This window comes from Saccopteryx leptura, chromosome 8 (assembly GCF_036850995.1).
Source record: "Saccopteryx leptura isolate mSacLep1 chromosome 8, mSacLep1_pri_phased_curated, whole genome shotgun sequence".
NCBI classification, from domain to species: domain Eukaryota; kingdom Metazoa; phylum Chordata; class Mammalia; order Chiroptera; family Emballonuridae; genus Saccopteryx; species Saccopteryx leptura.
The window spans coordinates 74,318,755-74,338,770 of record NC_089510.1 but is presented as its reverse complement, the minus strand read 5'-3'; the positions used below and the strand labels follow the sequence as shown (position 1 = coordinate 74,338,770).

At 38.7% G+C, this 20,016-nt stretch overlaps 1 protein-coding gene across 9 annotated transcripts in view; it reads right to left on the bottom strand.

Annotated features, from left to right (window-relative positions):
- The window catches only part of PEX5L (peroxisomal biogenesis factor 5 like), a 270,558-nt gene that overhangs the window by 192,367 nt on the left and 58,175 nt on the right, over positions 1–20,016 (bottom strand). For 2 of the 9 annotated variants that reach the window (XM_066347084.1, XM_066347085.1), the window contains exons 1-2: positions 10,763–10,983; positions 9,198–9,269 (exon numbers count right to left, since the gene is read on the bottom strand). The exons of 3 other annotated variants lie outside the window; for them this stretch is intronic. In XM_066347084.1, coding sequence (XP_066203181.1) covers positions 9,198–9,269; positions 10,763–10,840 — 150 coding nt within the window. In that variant the 5' untranslated portion in view covers positions 10,841–10,983. Of the gene's footprint in view, positions 1–9,197; positions 9,270–10,762; positions 10,984–11,613; positions 11,797–20,016 lie in introns of those variants that run through there. 4 more of the 9 variants (XM_066347080.1, XM_066347078.1, XM_066347082.1 and 1 more) reach the window with 4 other exon arrangements.

Below are 20,016 nucleotides of genomic sequence, written 5' to 3'. Positions count from 1 at the left end.
AGACCAGACCCCTCTATGCAAAATGGCTGGGAATGTTCTCACAGAGCACAATCTGCAAACCTCTGATTAGATTATCTGCTGAAGTTCCTTTCAGTTTCAATGTCTATAGTTCTCAGATTGCTCAGATTAACCTACTTAAAACAACAACAAAAACACGACCCTTCCAAAAAACAAACAAACAAAAAACAACCCACCAGTGAAAGCACAGCAAACCTTCCACATTGAAAGGCTTCTTTCCAAGTTTTATTCCAAATGGCTGAGTCTACTTTTGTTTTTTTAAGTATTATTGTCTCTGTTATTTTCATATATCACATCACTTTTACACCCAGCATGTCAGCTCATGTCATTTCAATTTTGCATTTCTTTTCTCAGGGTCTAAACATACTGCCAGCACATTCTCCCATTAGATTAAAAAGGAAAAAAAAAAAGAGCTATTCAAAGATTACTTAACACATACATTTTTCCAATGTGAAAATCCAGTTTTTCTTTTATGCCACATGTAATGAACATAGGTATTTCTGGTATTTGTTGAACTTGATGTGGTAACTCAAGGTCTCTCTTGATGACTATAGTTATTAACTGAACCTGTGATTTGCATTCCTGTTTGGGAAGTTGGGAAGGGGGGCCTGGCGAAGGAAAGCCGGGTGCTCACTGCTCAACAATGTTGGCCCCTTGTATACTCACTGAGATGCCGGGTTAGCTGGGGTAGATGGTGGTAAAAGTCCTAAATAGGTGAAAGTATCAGCAATACCTCCTGCTTACAAATATCTGCCCTATTCATTTTATCAAATGAGGGTTTTTTTACATTATGGGTAACAGGTTCCCTTTTGAGATACTTAAACTTCCTGGAGGGTCTTAGGGCCACCTAGCAATTATACCTTAATGTCTATGATTTTTTTCTTTTTTTCTTCTTTCTTTTTTTTTTATTTTTCTGAAGCTGGAAACGGGGAGAGACAGACAGACTCCTGCATGCGCCCGACCGGGATCCATCCGGCACACCCACCAGGGGGCGACGCTCTGCCCACCAGGGGGCGTCGCTCTGTCGCAACCAGAGCCACTCTAGCGCCTGGGGCAGAGGCCAAGGAGCCATCCCCAGTGCCCGGAGCCATCTTTGCTCCAATGGAGCCTCGCTGCGGGAGGGGAAGAGAGAGACAGAAAGGAAGGAGAGGGGGAGGGGTGGAGAAACAGATGGGTGCTTCTCCTGTGTGCCCTGGCCGGGAATCGAACCCAGGACTTCTGCATGCCAGGCCGACGCTCTACCACTGAGCCAACCGGCCAGGGCTTAATGTCTATGATTTTAATCAGATCAACAACTAGCCTCCTGGGGGGAGGGTGTAAAGCAGGAAGGAAACAGAAGGGGAGGACACAGGCCCACCCAGGCCAGGTCAACATTCTACTCTACTTAGATCTTAGAGTTTTAAGAGTATACTATAGGTCTCAAACTGGAATTCCTGGACTGTATACAAACCAGACTCTGTTGTTTGACTTTACACTGTTAAAAAACTTTTAAATTGATTATAAACATTTAAAAAGCAGGAGATTAAATCCTTCTCTTGAAAAATTAGTATTTGGAATGATACAGAGTTCATTTCTATAAAGAGAGCAGCTAAGGGGTGCCGGGGGGGCATTAGTCATTGTCCCCGTTTACTCCGTATTTTTCTTACGGACAATTCCCCTCATTTCTGTATGGGTTTGATCCAAGGGGCCATTTGTATCTATGACCTCAGAATAGATTTTACTGTCTAGAATTATTACAACTAAATCTTGAAGAAGTCCAAGAGGATTCTACAGCTAATAAACCCCAAGAGTTTTACCATCAACACCTACCACCTACTCACCCTAGTACCTCCATTTATAAAGCACTATGTGCCATGCATATTGCTAAGCATTTATAAACAGGAATTTATTTAACCCTCCCAACTACTTTATGAAGTAGAAAGTATTTCCCCCACTTCGCAGGAGAGCAGCCTGGGGTTCAAGGAGGCTGGTTAATTTTTCTAAGTAATACAGCTACTATGTGGCCCTAACCCGTTTTCATTCCAATTCTTGACTGTGAAGGCCTCGCTCTTAACCACTCTGTACAGCCTCGTTATGTTCACAATGTCAGGCATGTGGAGTAACAGAAGAGCCAGAACTCCCCAAAATGCACTGCACTAGAGTATCTGACAGTGTCCTGCAGAAGCATGCAGAATGCATAACAGTAAAGCAGTTGGAATAAACAAAGTGAAACGTTATGATGCAACAACTGTTTCCAATTCATCATTCAGGAAGCTTGAGTTGCTGGTAGACAGAGGATAAGGCAAAAAAGCAAAGGCCCTGAATTCTAACTTTGGCTCTTACCAAAGGAGGCTAAGCTGGACACAGGCACTCCAGAGGGCCACTCCCATTTGAACATTACAACAGACATCTGAGCCAGATGGTAGTATGTCACTTTACAGATTAAGAAAGAAACTCAGAAAGCCTAAATTGTTCATTCCAAGGTCTTCTGCTTAGTAAATGGCAAAGCCAAGACTAGAAACTAGGATGATGACCTTCTATTCAGCTCTTTCTTGCCTGCCTCTGTGTCATTCTATTACAAGTGACCCCTCTACATTTTCTGGCCTCCCACCTTCAGACCCCAGTCTGAAATGAAGATATTAGTTCTGGCCTTTCTGTTTTTCCTACAGTCAGGTGATACTTAGGAGAATCACTTCCCTAAATTGAAGTGGGGAAAATGTGAAGTAAGTTACTGTGATCCCCTCCCCAAATTACCAGTCACGCAGAGTTATTTTTATACTACTCAACACAAAGGACTATTTAGGAATACAACACAGGTGATCATGTTTTATTCCAGTAATTTTTCAATTTAGCCAAGTGGAAAACTTTCTCCCTTCCTTTTTCAATATTTATTGATGATAAATAGCTTCACAGACAAGACGGCATTGATTGGACTCCAGGAGTAGATCTTTGTTTACTCCAATGCTGATTTTAGAGAGACAGCACATTTGAATAGCTTCAGTCTCTCAAATACATAGGCTTATTTTCACTGAATCACTTCTCATCTGTCAGTCTTTCCTGAGGAAAATGCTAATAAGCTTATGTCTGCTGTGAGTGCAATCTAGTCAGCAACCAATGCAAAAGGTCTGTGGCCCTTTCAGTGACTCAGAGTAGACTGATTGAGAATCTCTAGGTTGTCTCTTTTCTGCACCTTTACACGTGGTTTCTGTTCCTGGTGACTAGGTACAGAGTACCAAGGAGGGATCCAGGGAGTGTTACATATCACAGCAAGAGATGGGTGTCATCTGACACTCATGCTTTATAATTCTTAGAGGTAAATGGCATCTAAACTATATTTAGATTAAGCACCGCATTGACATGGCAAAGAAAGCACTGTCTATGGTACTGAATACAACAAAGCGTGAAACCTAAAGCGTGAAACCTATCACCCCCACCTCTTCTACTGCTTAGACGTCTGAGACTCGGGTCAGCACCTCAGGTGGAAGTAGGACCACGTTATCTGTTCATACCAGAAGGAAGCTAGGTAGCTTTTCCCACGAATCTGTTTTCTTCATTATTCCATTTTTATTTCTCGTTGACCTGCATTTTCCTCTTTAGGTTCCATCCCCACAAGTACCACTAGGACAGAATTGCAATCCTACTCAAACGCTTCATTGTTATTGGAAACACAAGGGGACAGCTCTAGTTTGTCTCTTTTCTTCTTTCTTTGGAGAAAGGCCAGAGAAATTCTAGTTTCCACTGTTTTCTGCATAAGCTTCTCCTACAACTTTAAGAGGACAGTCTCAGAGAGGTTTTAGACTAAGAAAAGTGTGTGTTGTCTCTCTCCATGGTGCTTGTCCTGCTTGGCGGAGGCATCTCTAAGGAGGCTATGCAGGAAGGGAAGAACATGTGACTGTCAACAATAACCTTTCAGCTGTAAATTTGTACACATTTGCTACAAATGACATTTCTCTCTTGGCAAAGCCATAGGCGTTAAAAGGGATATAAATAGTAAGAAATGTGTGTGGAATAGGTTATCCTTGTAAGGGTTCAATAAATAAATATTGGCTGATTATAATAACTCCTAGTAGATTGTTATTTGAAATAATTAGAGCACTGAAGCAAAACAGCTTTTTAAGACACACATGTGGGATAAGCAGTGACAGGCAATAGTACAGAAGCTGTGTGGAATGATAGCGTATTGTACTGGATCTGACGAGGGAGGCTGGCTTCCACCTCTCTCTCTGCACTGTATTTGGAGACAGGGCCGGTAAGGAGGTGATAAAGATTAATAAGGCCATAAGGGTGGGGCCCCAATAAAAATAGAAAGAAACACCAGAGCTCTCTCTCTGCTGTGTGAGGATATAGACAGAAGGCAGCCATCAACAAGCCAAGAAGGAGGCTCTCACCAGAACCCCTCAAGATGGACCAGCATCTTGATCTTGGACTTCATAGCCTCCAGAACTATGAGAAATAAATGTCTGTTACTGAAGCCACCCAGTCTCTGGTGGTTTTTCTTTTTTTGTTTTGTTTTGTTTTTTTAATGGCAGGGGAAGTGGATGAATTCAGGTGGTAATGACTGGCTAATTAAAATGACCTAATGGTCATGGTTTACAGTTTACAGAGCACTGTTACAAATTTTATCTCAGAGAAACTCTAGGAGGTAGAAAGAGCAAAGTATTATTTTTCAAATAAGAAAGTATACCTTAGACAGGTTCAAGATCACAAGGTTACCAAGTGGAATTCAGTCAGACCGGAAACCTGGGTCTTTAAAGTCACTATTGGTTGCAAATAGTTGTGGTCTTCTTGTTTTCAGCATTATTATATTGGATGTCTATGAATTCTAGGTTTCCAGATAATGCCTAGTTAAACAATGTCAAATTTATCACAAGGCATCTATCTATCATCTATCTATCTATCTATCTATCTATCTATCTATCTATCTCCACACATTTTTTTCTCTTTAGAACTGCAATAATTATCTCCCTTGACCCAGTGGTCCTCAAAGTGTGGTCCAGCAGTGGGAGCTGAGGACTTAGAAATGTGAATTCTTGGGTCTCAGCCCAGACTTAGAGAATTGGGAACTCGGAGCGTAAGGTCAAGCACTCTCTTCTAACAAACCATCCAGGGCATTCTGAGGCTGCTAGTGTTTGAGAATCACTGCTCTCATCTGGGTTCACTTGCTTGTTCACCTGCGAACTGGCTGGCATTTGACATATTGCACCAAAGATGTGCAGCTGCAACCCGAGTCCTACAACCAGCGAGATCCATACCATACTGCCACACTGACTTTTGAAATGCTTGAGCCTGTAAGAACATCCTTCATATAATCATAATGTCCTATAATTTTGTGTTGGCATTTGTTACCTCTTTTTAGTCTACCTGGAATTTGAAAACATTTTCAAAAAATAAAAAAAAACTATTTAGGCCCGGTATACCATAAATCTTGAATTAAGTTAACCCTAATTAAAAACAGTAATTTAAAATATAATGAATTTATTATTTATTCAAAATGTTTAATGTTTTTAATCCCTTACTCAAGGTATCTGGTCACTTACTTTTGCACTTACAGCCCTGAAATCTTGGTAACTTCCAAAGGAAGTTCATCTGTACAGGAAAGCTACTCCTTAACAAGATCCACCCCCTCCAGTCAGGAGAGAAAATTTAATAAATAATAAAAATGATTCAAAAATATATATTTAAATTTTTCCTTTTAATGTTCATTCTAGAAAGCCAAACATAAAGTTCATTAATTATATGTTATAATTTATATATAATAACTATATTTATGTATGTAATTATAATAAAAAGTATATATATTTTATGTCAAGTGTCTGGATTCACAGGAGGTAAGATTTTAATTCAATATGTTTCCCTTGATTACCTTCCAAGGCATGAACTTTAAAAGCTCTAGGGGCCTGACCAGGCGGTGGCACAGTGAATAGAGCGTTGGACTGGGATGCGGAGGACCCAGGTTAGAGACCCCGAGGAAGCCAGCTTGAGCGCGGGTTCATCTGGTTTAAGCAAAAGCTCATCAGCTTCAACCCAAGGTTGCTGGCTCAAGCAAGGAGTTAGTCTGCTGAAGACCCGCGGTCAAGGCACATGTGAGAAAGCAATCAATGAACAACTAAGGTGTAGCAATGAGCAACAAAAAACTAATGATTGATGCTTCTCATCTCTCCGTTCCTGTCTGTCCGTTCCTGTCTATCCCTCTCTCTGACTCTCTTTCTGTCTCTGTAAAAAAAAAAAAAAAAAAAAAAAAAAAAAAGCTCTAGGGATTTCTGGTGGAAAATATGGACTGTGATGCCAATGTGATTCATTCATATTTTAAATGACTTTGTGTGTGTGTGTGTGTGTGTGTGTGTGTGTGTGTGTGTGTGTGTGTGATTACATATTATATAAAACCTATTATTTTAAGACATCAACATTAATCTAAGAATTTTCTGTAATGTTTTATATGCATCCCAGGAAACTTTACCTAAAAATTTCATGAAGAAAGAAGTACAATATTACCATTTAACAATAAAACTTTAGACATTTCCAAAAGTAATTTTGGAAATAATCTGCTACCCTCTTGAATGCTTGAATGAGGGCAGCCAGGGAGAACAAAATGCACATACTCTGTGTTGCTTCTGTTATTAATTGTCCTATATAAGCAAAATTGTGGGCTTTCTGTGCAAGTACAAGACTTGCAAATCACGCAACTGATGAAATGGCGTAGAGCTCGCACAGCATTTGTGGAGCAACAGCTTCTGAATGACAGATTTAATAGATTAATAGACTTCTGCTCATCACAGCCTCCAACTATTTTATCTTCTTTACATTTTCTTTTGGTACCATTGACTGAAAAAGCTATTGCAATTACATGAAGATTGACAAGCACAGCACCATGCTTCTAAAAATATATAGGAAGAATAAATTGAACATAAATATTCCTTTCCAAATAGTGTGTGTGTATATATAAATATATAATATAAATATATTTATCAAATAATTTATATAATATTTATGAGTTGATGCAATATTAACATGTATTTTACACACATACCTTTAATGTTGTTCTCTTAAACTCAGGAAGAATTTTTTGTAGTATTATAAAGACTAATTAGAATATTTTCACAAATATTTTACTTACAGGTATTCATAATGTTATTGTTCTGACCTAGGATTTATTTACTCACAACATCAACACTACATCCACCACCTCCCAAAAGGAAGAACTACTCTTATAGCCAACAGCAAACACCAATGCCAAGTAATATTCATAATTACTCATCTTTTGAACCATGTTTGACATGAATGGTTCAGCAAAGCTGGGTCACTGCTAACTGGTGCCAACTGGTAGCAACTGGTACCAGGGCACTGGAGGAAATGTGATAACTACAGAGGCAAACAATAACAGGGAAAAAAACAAAACAAAACAAAGTCTCCCTCATTTGATCCAGGTGTGAAAGCTTTATTTTCTGAGAAGAAGTAAAGTAGGTTCTCTCTTTAATTTAAAAAGACATTCCTTAACAGTTAATAAAATAAATGTGTTTAGGCACAACAACATGTTTTATAAAAGGTACCACCAGATAAAAAGAACCACAACTCTCTTGGGTTTTCTACTCCAAAGATCTCAATGTGTAACTTTACAGTTTTCAGAATCCCCAAATTCAGTTAAAACAAAAAGAAGCTTTAGGAAAAAAAGAAGAAAAGAAAGGCTGCTTTGGGGGAGGATGAAACTAAAGAAGTACAAAAAAGAGTAAGAATTTACCTTCTACATGATTAAGAAAGAAATTAACTTTTTGTTTTAATAGGGAAAGTATAGGCATGTGTATTCTCCTAATATACTGAATTGCATTTCACTAGTTCATTCACCAGGTGGGTCCAGTCCTTTGATAGGAATGCTAGGCTACAGGCAGGGTCTGTGGGAGATGGAGATTGCATGCCGCAAGTAATGATTCCAGTACAATTAAAATGAGAGCTAAACAGCTCAGTGGCACACTTGGGTTCCAGACTCACTTACCATATTAACTAAACTGACAATTTGGCACTAAGTAGACATTTAGGGCCAAACACTCTCCATCCTTCTGTCTTACTCAAGAGCCGGAGAGTGAAGATGAGGCAAGAAGAACACGGAGGGATTTTAAGGGAACCCTGTAAAAGCGACATACTCTGTCCCTCGCATGGAGATGCTTTGTTTGGCTAGTTTTTCCTAGAAAATCACTTCAGTTACCTCAATCATTCCATGCCTAACAAGCAGGCCTCCGAGTCAGCTGCTTCTGGTAGCTATTTTCTGGTGGTCACTTCTCTCTCTCTCTCTTTTTTCCCCCAGAAAGATACACAATTGCTCCTTTAATGCCATCACCATGATGCAGAACAAACTGCACAATTAGGAAATTGTCCAAATTCAACTTGCCTTCCTGTAGCATGCTTTCTTTCTCACCTCTTCATCTGCTCACATCCCTTTGAATCATCTCTTTATGTCCACCTGAGTTTACGTCACCCTCAGAAGCAGCGACACTTATACAGTAAATGAATGTGCAGTTAGCTTGTCTGCCCAATAACTAACAAAGATGTTAAGGACTAATGCCAGTTCAGTGGCCTGAACTGGATACTGTCCATTACCTGGTGTGTCACTGTTTATGGCCTATTAAGCAGTTTTCATTTCACCTCATGGGCCCGTATAAAACCCAAGCCAGATGCTTCTCAAATTATAGGCAGTATTGCAGAATATTAAACAGTTTATCTTTGTTTTTTAAGCATCATCTCCAAATCTACTGAAGACTAGCCAAGAAACTAAATTGGGTAATATATATATTTTAAACTTCTCAGTTTTTTAAGTCCTTTTATCTCCCTTTCCCTAAATCATAGTCATTATTTTACACTAATGGGAGTGTTTCTCATTTTCAAAATAATATACTTTCTGGCTCTTATTTAAATTTGTTTTTCTAACCAAATTATCATTATTGTTTTGGTTCCCTTTTCAACAGAAACTTTTAATTTTCCAAATGTTTTTTTTAAATCTGCTTTTGCTTTTTCATCATTCTTACATCCAGAACATACATGCTGACATGCAATATCAGTAGATCAGAGGCTTAGTTGCTCTCCAAATCTGTCTTGGTAGGCAGGCCTCCATTAGACAGGCCTCTGTCAGGGCGGGGCTGACTGCTCAAAGGGCTTCAGTTGTCAAAAATCCACCGTGCAACAGTAGAAAATGTATGGAAGCATTCACTTACCTGCTTTTGATCAACAATTATTTCGAGGTCTTCATCACTGCTTAGTTTTCCATATCCTTTTTCTTTACTTTTCTTGTGAAAGAATAATTTTAAACGATCATTTAGTTTCTCTCCATGAAAAATCTTAATTCCCACTTAATACTTTTAAAAGATAAAGTTTACTTAGCCTTGTTCACTAGTCATAACATATCATTCTGTATGTCAGTCTCTTATGGACAACAGCAATTTTTTTTATTGATAAGCTGTTGGTTTATATTTATTCATTAAGTATTTTTTGTTCAGCTTCTTTCATACAAATTATGCTTTTAATCTTCTCTGAATATTGTTATGCTTCTCTTTTCCATTCTATAGTTTTTGAAGAGATTTTTTAATACTTTAATATAAGTAATTCCTTCAAGAGTCTCAGCACAATTTTTCTTAAAGATCGAAACTGCATTTGGTAATAGTCTGCTTAAGATGTCAACTATTAAATGTTTTACTTTAATAATACATATTTTTGAGAATGACAATTATTATGCAACTCAGATAACAAATTAAAAATCTGATACATTTGCTTATAAATCATATAAAAACTAACATTATAAAAACAACTCAAATAATTTTGAAATGATAAATAAAATAACTTTCAAAATCAGTTAGTTTGAAGAGATAGAAGAGTACAAATCATCTTTAAAAATGACTTTATTGGTATTTTGTCATCTTTACCCCCAATGACCATTCCACACCTATCTATCCCACAGAAAGAATTCTAACATTAGAGAAGGACATAGATCATGACAACCATTTTATTGTTGTGGTTATAGGAGTAAGATAATTTATCTAAGTTTTATTTTTCCTTCTCCCAAATTACTGGCTGATGGAAATGCCAGAAATCACGTTTCTTCATAATTTCAGGAATCAAAGTGCCCGTCTCTGTAGAGGTCCAGCAACAAAAGGGGGACCCCCTCACCACTCACTACACAGTTAGCTTTAGTTCAAGGTTATTATTTTTTAAAAACAATCTTTTCTTTAGCTATTGGCTATATCAACTAGAACTAAAGAAATTAAAAATGTTTCTTTTGTTTGTACCTACTGGGCCAAATTAGAATCTCCATCTCATTGGGGGGAAATAATTATATTCTTACAGTAACATGATTTAAATCTGTTTACACTGTGGGACATGATTCCTGTTTTTTCCCCTATGACATTTCAAAACCAGATTTCCACATTTCCTCCCCAATAAAGATATCTATTATTTTTGTGGTTTTTTTTCCTGTAATGAAGAGATTTCTGAATCTTCAAGTACTAGGATACATAAATAAAGTCTCATTCATATATTAATGAATTTAGCCGCTTCAGAACAGATGGCTACAGTATTTCACTCTATCGTTATTCTTGTCCTCATTTGAGGTTCCATTTCAGGATTAATGGAAAACAAAAAGAACAAGACAGTTTCAATCAAGCCAACTTTCTATCACTTGGCTCTTGTATCCTTTTAGTCCACTGGTTGCCATAGGATATTGTCCAGAGACCTTCTAATGCAAAACATTTAGAAAGCTTTCTCAAATATTGATCTGTATACGTACCAAGTAGCTCATTTGCATGACCCGATTTCTGGGCAAAAGGACATTAAGTAGAGATGAAATGTGGGTCCTTCCTTCCATTTCACTGTCAGATATCCCAGAACTCTTTGCACCAGTGGCAGTGGCTTCATTGCTAGAACTTGCTGACCAGAGACCCACGGGTCTTGCCCGGCAATAGTATTTATAATGTGTGACAATTAACCGAAGTATCCCTGAATCACTGTCTTGACTTTGTAAACATTGCGAAAATTTAGGCTAGCACAAAAAGTTATTAAAACAAAAATTTCTCCTTTTCTAATTTTTATCTGAGCACTTTTATATTACTTGACTGCTATTCTTGTTGAATGCTTTAAAAAATCACGTATTAATTATATACATTTTTATATTCATACCACACATATGAACTACTCAGCCTCATAAAAACTGTTTTCTCTTTTCAATGCCCCATCCCAGACTTTCTTGTGATTAGCAAATCGCTGCTAATTGGTATAAAAATGCCAGTATTCATAGAACATAATGCAAGGTGGCAATTTCTGCCAGTACCAACTTCCTCTTTTTCAACTTAATCTCGACTCCTTATCTGATATAGTAAATTTTCCTGGGAAGAGACTAGGTCAGGGAAGGAGATTATAGCTTCAACGACTTAAAGTAGAAGTTGGCATTTTCGGAAAGTGGGAGGTGGAATTTAGAGCTCTAATTCTGTACTTAAACTCCTAGTCCCCAAACAGCACACGCTGTACACAGTCAGAATTCTTACAGTTTTCCTCTAGAGTTAAGCAATATTTTCTAGTTCACCCCATAACCCCAGAGGGATTAAACCTTTTCTAAGCCATAATGGTTATTTGCTCACTTACTGCTTATTTCTAGTGCGAGCATAATCCTCTTTCAAGCATTCAGCTCTCACTTTGACTGCTTAGATCAGCCAGCCCAGGCAGGGATCTTCAGCTCTCTCCCTCTTCCCCGCCGGGCATCCCTGTCTTCTATGTATGCACTTTTGTTAAGCACAAAAAAGGAACTTCATAACTTCTACGTGGTCTTTCCCATTAGCCAAAGGACTGAACTAGAAGGAGAAAGGAAGCTAACCTCCCCATTGCCCAACGGTGAGGAGGCAGGGCTTCTGTGGGAGGAGAATCCAGAGGGCAATCACTTCCTGTGCTCCTCCCCCTCCCCTGGCAGACACCGGAGCTGAGCGTTTCCACTGAGGCAGAGAGAGCGGGCCCCTTTCCGCTTGGTCGTCACCGTGCTGCCTGCTTCTAGCTGATTTGATTCACTGCTCACCTAAGTTCAGTTGAGGAGGGAGCATCAGCGCAGTGGAGCTGAAACGGTGACCACTTTGAGGTGGGAAAAGTGAAGAAAGAAACAAAGGAAATAGTCATCATTGGCCAACAGTGCCACACTCCCTGTAAGGAGCTTCAGCTGAAGATAAGTGTCCTCTGAAACACAGGAACACAGGATTTCCCACCTTCCCCACAGTACTCTGAATCCTTTTGAGTAACTGGAAGGAGGACCATTCAGGGGTCCCCAAACTTTTTACACAGGGGGCCAGTTCACTGTCCTTCAGACCGTTGGGGGGCCGCCACATACAGTGCTCCTCTCACTGACCACCAGTGAAAGAGGAGCCCCTTTCCGGAAGTGCGGCGGGAGCTGTATGAATGGTTTCAGGTGGTCAGTTCTTTCTTAGTGCTAGTACCTTTTTAATGCCACTGAATCAGATCTGTACTTTTCTTAAGACCATGGAGTCTAACTGCTAACCTTTCCTCTCTGCAGACACTCCACCATCTCTCCTTAACTCAATTCATCTCTTGCTTCCCACCCCTTCATTCTCTCCTTCACAAAAGCAAAACAGAAAAAGGTAGGTTTAGTCACTCGAATTAAATAAATCATAAAACTTGGAAACTGTAGAGGAAGACAATGTATGATTGCAGATATAAACTAATTATATAAGAAAATTTTGCAACAAAATCTGATGGGCTAGAGACCTGAAGAACAAAGCACCCATGTTCAATTTTAGAATAAGATTTTATTAAAAGGTAACTATTAATTGCAAGATACTGCTTGCATCTGGGTTGAATTAGAAGGATTCTTCATACTCATTAGGAATGAAGTATATGAAGGAAATTTTGAAAGGAAAAAGGAACACATAATTTAGTGAATTGGACAAATTAGCCTCATTTGCAATTTTTGCCTAACTATAGATGTCAAAATCATTGTCAAGGTTAAGGATTACGTGTAAATATTAAGCAATTTTTTTACTATAATTTATTCAATACTGCAATGAATGATAAATAGTAGACCTAAATTTGTTAAAGCAAATGTTACCTGGAGACTATACAGACAAGAGTCCAGAGGCCTTCTCCCTATTCTCCTCCTCACGCTGCCAGTGCTCAGTTCCTGTCTTCTCATTTCCCCATCTGCAACCCCTTCTCTCTGCTACCTTCTTCCCTGCAGACTGCAGAGTTGTTTACTTCCCACTGTTCTAAAAGGTGACTTCCTCACATCTTGCTTTCCCCTAAAGCAGTGATTTTCAACCTTTTTCATCTCATAGCACACATAAGCTATTTACTAAAATTCTGCAGCACACCAATGTATATATATGCCAATCTGACCAAAAAAAATGGTATAATTTTGATTCATTTACACTGGATAGCTATTGTTGTGTTGAATGTTGTCATTTTTTATTTGATTATCTAAGGAAAAAGAGGTCAGTGCCCCTGACTAAATAGATAGGTGTTGCACATTTTAAAACTTCTTGTAGATACCAGTTGAAAATCATTGCCCTAAACGGCACTTATTTAACCCTTTGAGTAGTGAGTTTTTTTCATGCTCACTGACCCCTGGGAATGAGTTTTTTTTTAAGAAAATGAAATTAGCTCCAGTTTCAGTTTTATTAACTTAAAATCATGTTTGTTTGATAATCAATCTATAGAAACAAGAAGAACATACATTTGCCTTTTTAAATGTTGCCTCACACGGGTTTTTTTTTATTATTATTATTTTTTTTTTATTTTTCCGAAGTTGGAAATGGGGAGGCAGTCAGACAGACTCCCGCATGTGCCCGACCAGGATCCACCTGGCATGCCCACCAGGGGGCAATGCTCTGCCCATCTTGGGGCGTCGCTCTGCCACAATCAGAGCCATTCTAGTGCCTGAGGCAGAGGTCACAGAGCCATCCTCAGCGCCCGGGCAAACTTTGCTCCAATGGAGCCTTGGCTGAGGGAGGGGAAGAGAGAGACAGAGAGGAAGGAGAGGGGGAGGGGTGGAGAAGCAGATGGGCACTTCTCCTGTGTGCCCTGGCTGGGAATCGAACCCGGGACTCCTGCACGCCAGGCCGACGCTCTACCACTGAGCCAACTGGCCAGGGCCGCCTCACACATTTTTAAAATAAATCAATCGTATTCCAGATTGTCAGGAGGCACAAGGACTTACATGAATGTTCGTACTACTCAAAGGGTTAATCTTTCTTATCTCTTCACTGTCTAACTTGAAAGAGTGGTCCACTCTTACTAGCAACAGTTCCTTTCTCTTCACTTCTAAACCAATCATAATTGAGATGTAATTGACTATAATTGCTTTCTTGACAATTACCAATGGCCTTCTAATTATCAAATTCTCTAGCAGTTCTTTTTCAGAGCTAATTGTATGAATTATCCTCAAATGCAATTTGTGATTGACTACAGATGTCAAAATAAATGCAAATATTATTTCTGTCAGTGGTCAAGTTTGTATGAAATATTTTCAAAAATGCCTTTGCTATTATTTACCCAATTACAGCTATTAAATGGTATCACTACCAACCGAATAGAGTATCAGTGAGAGGCAGGAAGAAGTAAGAAAGGAGATGTGCTGAGAAGATACTTGCTGAGTTTATGGTGTCTTTGGAAAGTTCACCTACATGGAAAGATCTAGTTGGCCATTTGGATATACAGGTCTATATCTTAGAAGAGAGATAAGAGAAGACATATTAATTTTGGGGGATAATCAAAATTGCAAGCGTGGATGGGCCCATTAAAGGAGAAAAAAGAGATAGAGAGATGAGGACCAAGCCTGAAATCCTAGAGAATGTTACATTTAAAGAATGGGCCAAAAAAAAAAAAAAAAAAAGAACCCAGTGAAGGAGAGTGAATAGGAGGGGTCATGGATGTAGAAGAACCAGGAGAATGCAATCAAAAGAAAAAGAGAGGCCTAGAGGGTGTCCAATGCTGAAGAAAGGTTAAGTAAAGATGCGAACAGCAAAATTACATTGTATTTGGCATTTTGGAAGTCATCAAGGATTAAGAACAAAAAAAATAGTGAAGATGGAACTAAGATTAGACTAAATTAATGAGTACAGTGGCAGAAAGATAGTGAGAGAGGACTTAATTTCCCTCAGGAAAACTTGAATGAAAGGAGAAAGAGGGAAAATTTGTTAAGATGGTAGATCTCCTATGAAGTGTTCTTGCCACAGATAAACAAACAAACAAACAAAAACAAAAGAAAAAGAAGGAGCAAGAATGCTAGTGGAAAGACAAAAAATACCAAGAAAAAATGCTGTGAAAGTTACTATAGTTCCCCCCTCCCACTCCCTTGTGTAAAGGTATTGAGTATTTATGGTTCAAGAAGAAACTGGTAGAGAAAGTGTAGATACCAGAGGGTAAGGAAAGATTATTCAAGAAGCAAGAAAGTATGTCTTTTAATTTTAGGATTGTGTGATATATATTTACAGAACCAAATTCGGAAGACTACATATTAAGGTTAAATTAGCCCCTGTAATACTCATATTCCCCTCACCCAAACATTCTGTAAGGTTCGAGTTAATGTGTTTGCTATTATCTCTCCTAAAAGCTACCCCGCCCTCATTTTGAAATGTAGCAAAAAGTTTACCTTTGTAGGAATGTCTGGGAAAGCTTGCTCTGGGGAGGGACTGTGACCATGAGGGGAATCGAAATCACAGTAGTTGTTTGTGAAAGCTTAGCCACAAACTCAGGCCCCCAGCTGTTTCTGGGAGACTGACTTCTTGGCTGTCTTCAGAATTTACCAAGGACACCAAGCCTAGCTACATCAAAGAACTTGTGTCTCTGCTGCAGAATTCCCATCGTTAAGTCAGTAACCAAGGCCGCAAACCCCTTATATGCTAATCTGAGTTTACTCAGGTGCAGGCACCCCATGCCAGCAAAGCTTGCAACAACCCCCATACCTACCACTCTCTCCCACAGCTGGGGCTGACACTTATTGCTGGTCTCAGCCCACTTGTATGCTTACATCCAGGCATTTTTAGAATAAACTTTCTTTTTGCAACACACCAGCTTCGTGTTTTTGGTTCATCCTGCGGTTTCTGCCTTTCATATACCAAATATTCAAAGTCCTTTTCTGTGGGAGATGGAATTATGCACAGTCTATAGGCTATATGTTCTCTTTATAGTTGAGAATACTTTAGGAACAATTTTTTTTTTTTTTAGCAAGACAGAGAGAGAGAGAGAGAGAGAGGCAGGGAGAGAGATGAGAAGCATCAACTCATAGCTGCGGCACCTTAGTTGTTCATTGATTGCTTCTTGTATGTGTCTTGACCTTGGGGGCTCCAGCCAAGCCAGTAACCCTTTGCTCAAGCCAGCGACCTTGGGCTTCAAACCAGCGACCTTGGGCTTCAGGCCAGTGACTTTTGAGCTCAAGCCAGTGACTATGCGATCATGTCAATGATCCCATACTCAAGCTGGCAACCCTGTATTCAAGCTGGTGAGCTTGCGCTCAAGTCGGATGAACCTGCACTCAAGCTGGAGATCTTGGGGTTTCAAACCCCAAGTGTCCCACGTTGATGCCCTATCCACTGTGCCAGCACTGGTCAGGTGAGAATAAATTTCTTTTATAATAGAAAAAGTAAACTAAATATGATTGCTAGAAAAACCCATAAAATTTCCATGGAAAAGACTCATTTAAAGTTAACTTTGCAGAAAAATGACAGGGTTAGGGTCAGGGCTTTACCTTCCTTTATTATGTTTCTGGAGGAATAAAAGCTTTTCTTTTTTTTTTAATGTACAGATTCACGCTACAGTTATTGCTTATGTCCCTTGTGGCAAGTGTGTTAAGATGGTGGGGTGGATGTTTTGTTTATTGTATTTAATATGCCCCTTTCCTCTGACTCTCCCTTATAATATTACATCTCTAAGTTCTTTCACATCATTTTGGTCCCACATCTCTCCCCCTCCCCCTTTTAAAAATATGCACAGCATCAGCACAGGCACAGACACTACAGCTGTAGGAGCCAAAGAAACAATAAAAAGAGAAAACAGGACACAAGAGAGAAAAAGAAGTTCTCCCAAAAGTTCAGATCTTTTATTTTTCTTACATGTGGAGGAAATCAGCTTTCTGAAGGGAAAATATCAATACAGAGAATCGTTTGCAAAAGAGCTTGTTAAGTCTGGCATTTTTCAAGAATAATTTAAAAAAAAAAAAAGAAATTCACAGCTGTGTTTTTCCCTCCAACAGTGATCGTGTTACAGTAAAACAAAATAGCCATGGGGTGCAATCTTTTAGTTTTGGGCCAGTCGTGGGCAAACATAACATATGGCAATCAACGTCAGTTCTAAAGGTATATTGCTGGGTGAAAAAGAAACAGAAGGACAACAAATATGTTGATGCATTTTAAATCATGTTTGAAAGTCATATGCATATGTCCATATATTTAGTAACTTTTTTTATTTTAAAGCTAAATCTGATTGAGAGAACAGATATGCTGATTACTTACTAGTTGGACAATAAAGTGGCTGTGATGCACCCAATACAATTTTCACTGTGGCTTCTCTGTCCCTCCTAAATGCTGTCTCCCCTATCTATAGGGTGGCTCTTGATCTGTAAACGAATAACCTGAAGAGTTCATAAAGTTTCTTAAAAGTGTTTTCTATTTTCCAAAGATGAGAATTCTTCAACATAAATATCCATTAAAATTACTTAACCTTATGTTGTTCTGCAATGACATTTTCTAAAGGTAAGTACCTTATATATCTTTTCCAATGTTTTATCATGAAACTTTAAAACATACTGAAAAGATAAATTTATAGTGAGCACCTGTATGTATGCCTACTACCTAGATGCTACCGCTAATGTTTTATTACACTTGCTTTGGTCCATATTCATTCATTGCTGTGATACATTTTTAAAGTATAATACATGCTGTCATATTTCTATATATTCTTCTGATTTATTTTATTTAATTTACCTTTAAAACTTAGAAAGGCAAAACCATTGGTTCAGTAGGCTTCCAAAATGAGAGCACTATAAATTCAGGATTTGTTCCCCTATAGCTTTCATGTGAAAAGCAAATCAGTGAACCACATTTCCAGCATGGAGTGCTAGTAATAGGTCCTATCACTAGGACTAGGAAAGAAGAGTTCTGATCAAAGGGCTGGGATTTTTATAGCTCTCAGTCAAAAGCAAGTGATCAAACAATTCAACTTTTGGAGACAAATCCATGGTGTGATAGGCAGTTCCAGTTGATCTTAATCTCTGTGTCCTCATTTCATATCCTTTGATCATCAATGTTTCCTGCAAACAACTTTACTCTGGGCTATGCAATAATTATTCACCTCTGGTACATGAAACAAAAATGGCAAGCCTCAGGACAGGATGAGGATGGCCAATGACTTCTTGGAGGGAAAGGGCTTACAGGTGCTCTAAGGCACAGTACCTGGGTGTTTTTTGAGATTAAGTAGGCAGAAGACAAACACTGAACTTGAACTTTCAGTTATGTCTGATTCAGCAATGTTCCACATTACTTTGAAGACAATAAGTATACTCTTCTTAACCCTTCCTCACCCCAAAGCCAAACATAACCACATTCAAAGAAAAACACAACAAAACCTTATGTCCTTCTTAACAGGAAAATTGAGACTACTTCTTTCATGTGGAAAGTTCTTGTCTCTACAAAAATCATTTTCTTGTTTTTGTACTATGACTGATATATAAAAATGGTTTTCTGCCTCCTGAAGACAATAATGATTAAAAAGTGATATATTTTAACCTACTAGATTTCTTGGCATTATGTGGGCTTTGTGCTATTTCCTAAATAAGGTCAAGCTAACAAGCACTCCAACATAGTAGTTTTACTTGTATCACTCAAACAGCAGGGCAGGGGTGGTTGTTTGTGTGAGATAGTTAAGGAGCCTGAGAGAACTGACATTATTTCCTAACCCCAAATAGCAAATGAAGGCTACCATCACATGAAAGAGTTTCCTGCCTCGCCCAAAACAAATCAAAGGGTAAACTATGTATTCTATATTTTTGCAACTGTTCAAGACAAGAAATAATTCACAGGTATTTAAAACTGAAACTATTACTTAGTGTTCTGCTTCTGATCTTTGTTGACATAATTTCTTATTTTTATATGTGTTGGTTCTACAAGACGGGGGGGGGGGGTGCAGCTGGGTTACTCCAATCTCAGACACAGGTGTGACCATCATCGGCCTCCCCGGCGGCTCCCTTCTCCTCTCACCTGCAGTTAGCACACTGAGCAGCCCACACCTGCAGCTGATTTCCCCTGTAATGACTGATCTGAACATGATAACTGCATGCCATTGTGAAAGAAAACAGTGATCTTTGTACTTTAATAAAAAAGAAAAGAGGAAAAAACCCTCGTTGCTTCTATAAGCATTCTGTTTCCCAACTATATTAAGCCTCTACTTTTGTACTTTTTCTAAACTTGCACATTGCTTTGACACTTGGAAATATTTGTCTCGAGAAATGTTTGTCTCTGAAATTTTGTTTCTGACAAGAGACATCCCAAAGTTTATATTTCAGCCATAACATTCAATGCAAAAGGTTAAAGTTGTTTACCATTAAGCTACGTCTATGTGACTGATTGACCTATAACTAGTTTATTATGGTTCAAATAACTATAGAAGACTTTTTTTTATATGGATCTATACACAGCCATGGCAGCTTAAAATAAATCTTTCTTGTTTCCTAAGACTGACAGATTTCCTGGAGATTTAGAGCTCATTTCTCTCACCTCTGGGCTCTCCCCCATGGCCTTGACTACCTCAAGAATCCTAATTCTCATCATTTCTCCATCAGTCTCTATGGCTTCTTTTGTTCAACCCTTTCCCCCATGACTTATAAATTCACTGATGACACCATTACAGATAAGACATGGTCATCCTTAGAGGGTGGGCAGGTGTAGAGTTTGTATTCATCTTCTTCATGGATAAGGGCTTCTGGGCAACTATTTATTGAGGGAGCTTTTCTAAGCTGCAGGATTTGTAGGAGTAAGAAAGACCTGGGACACAGAT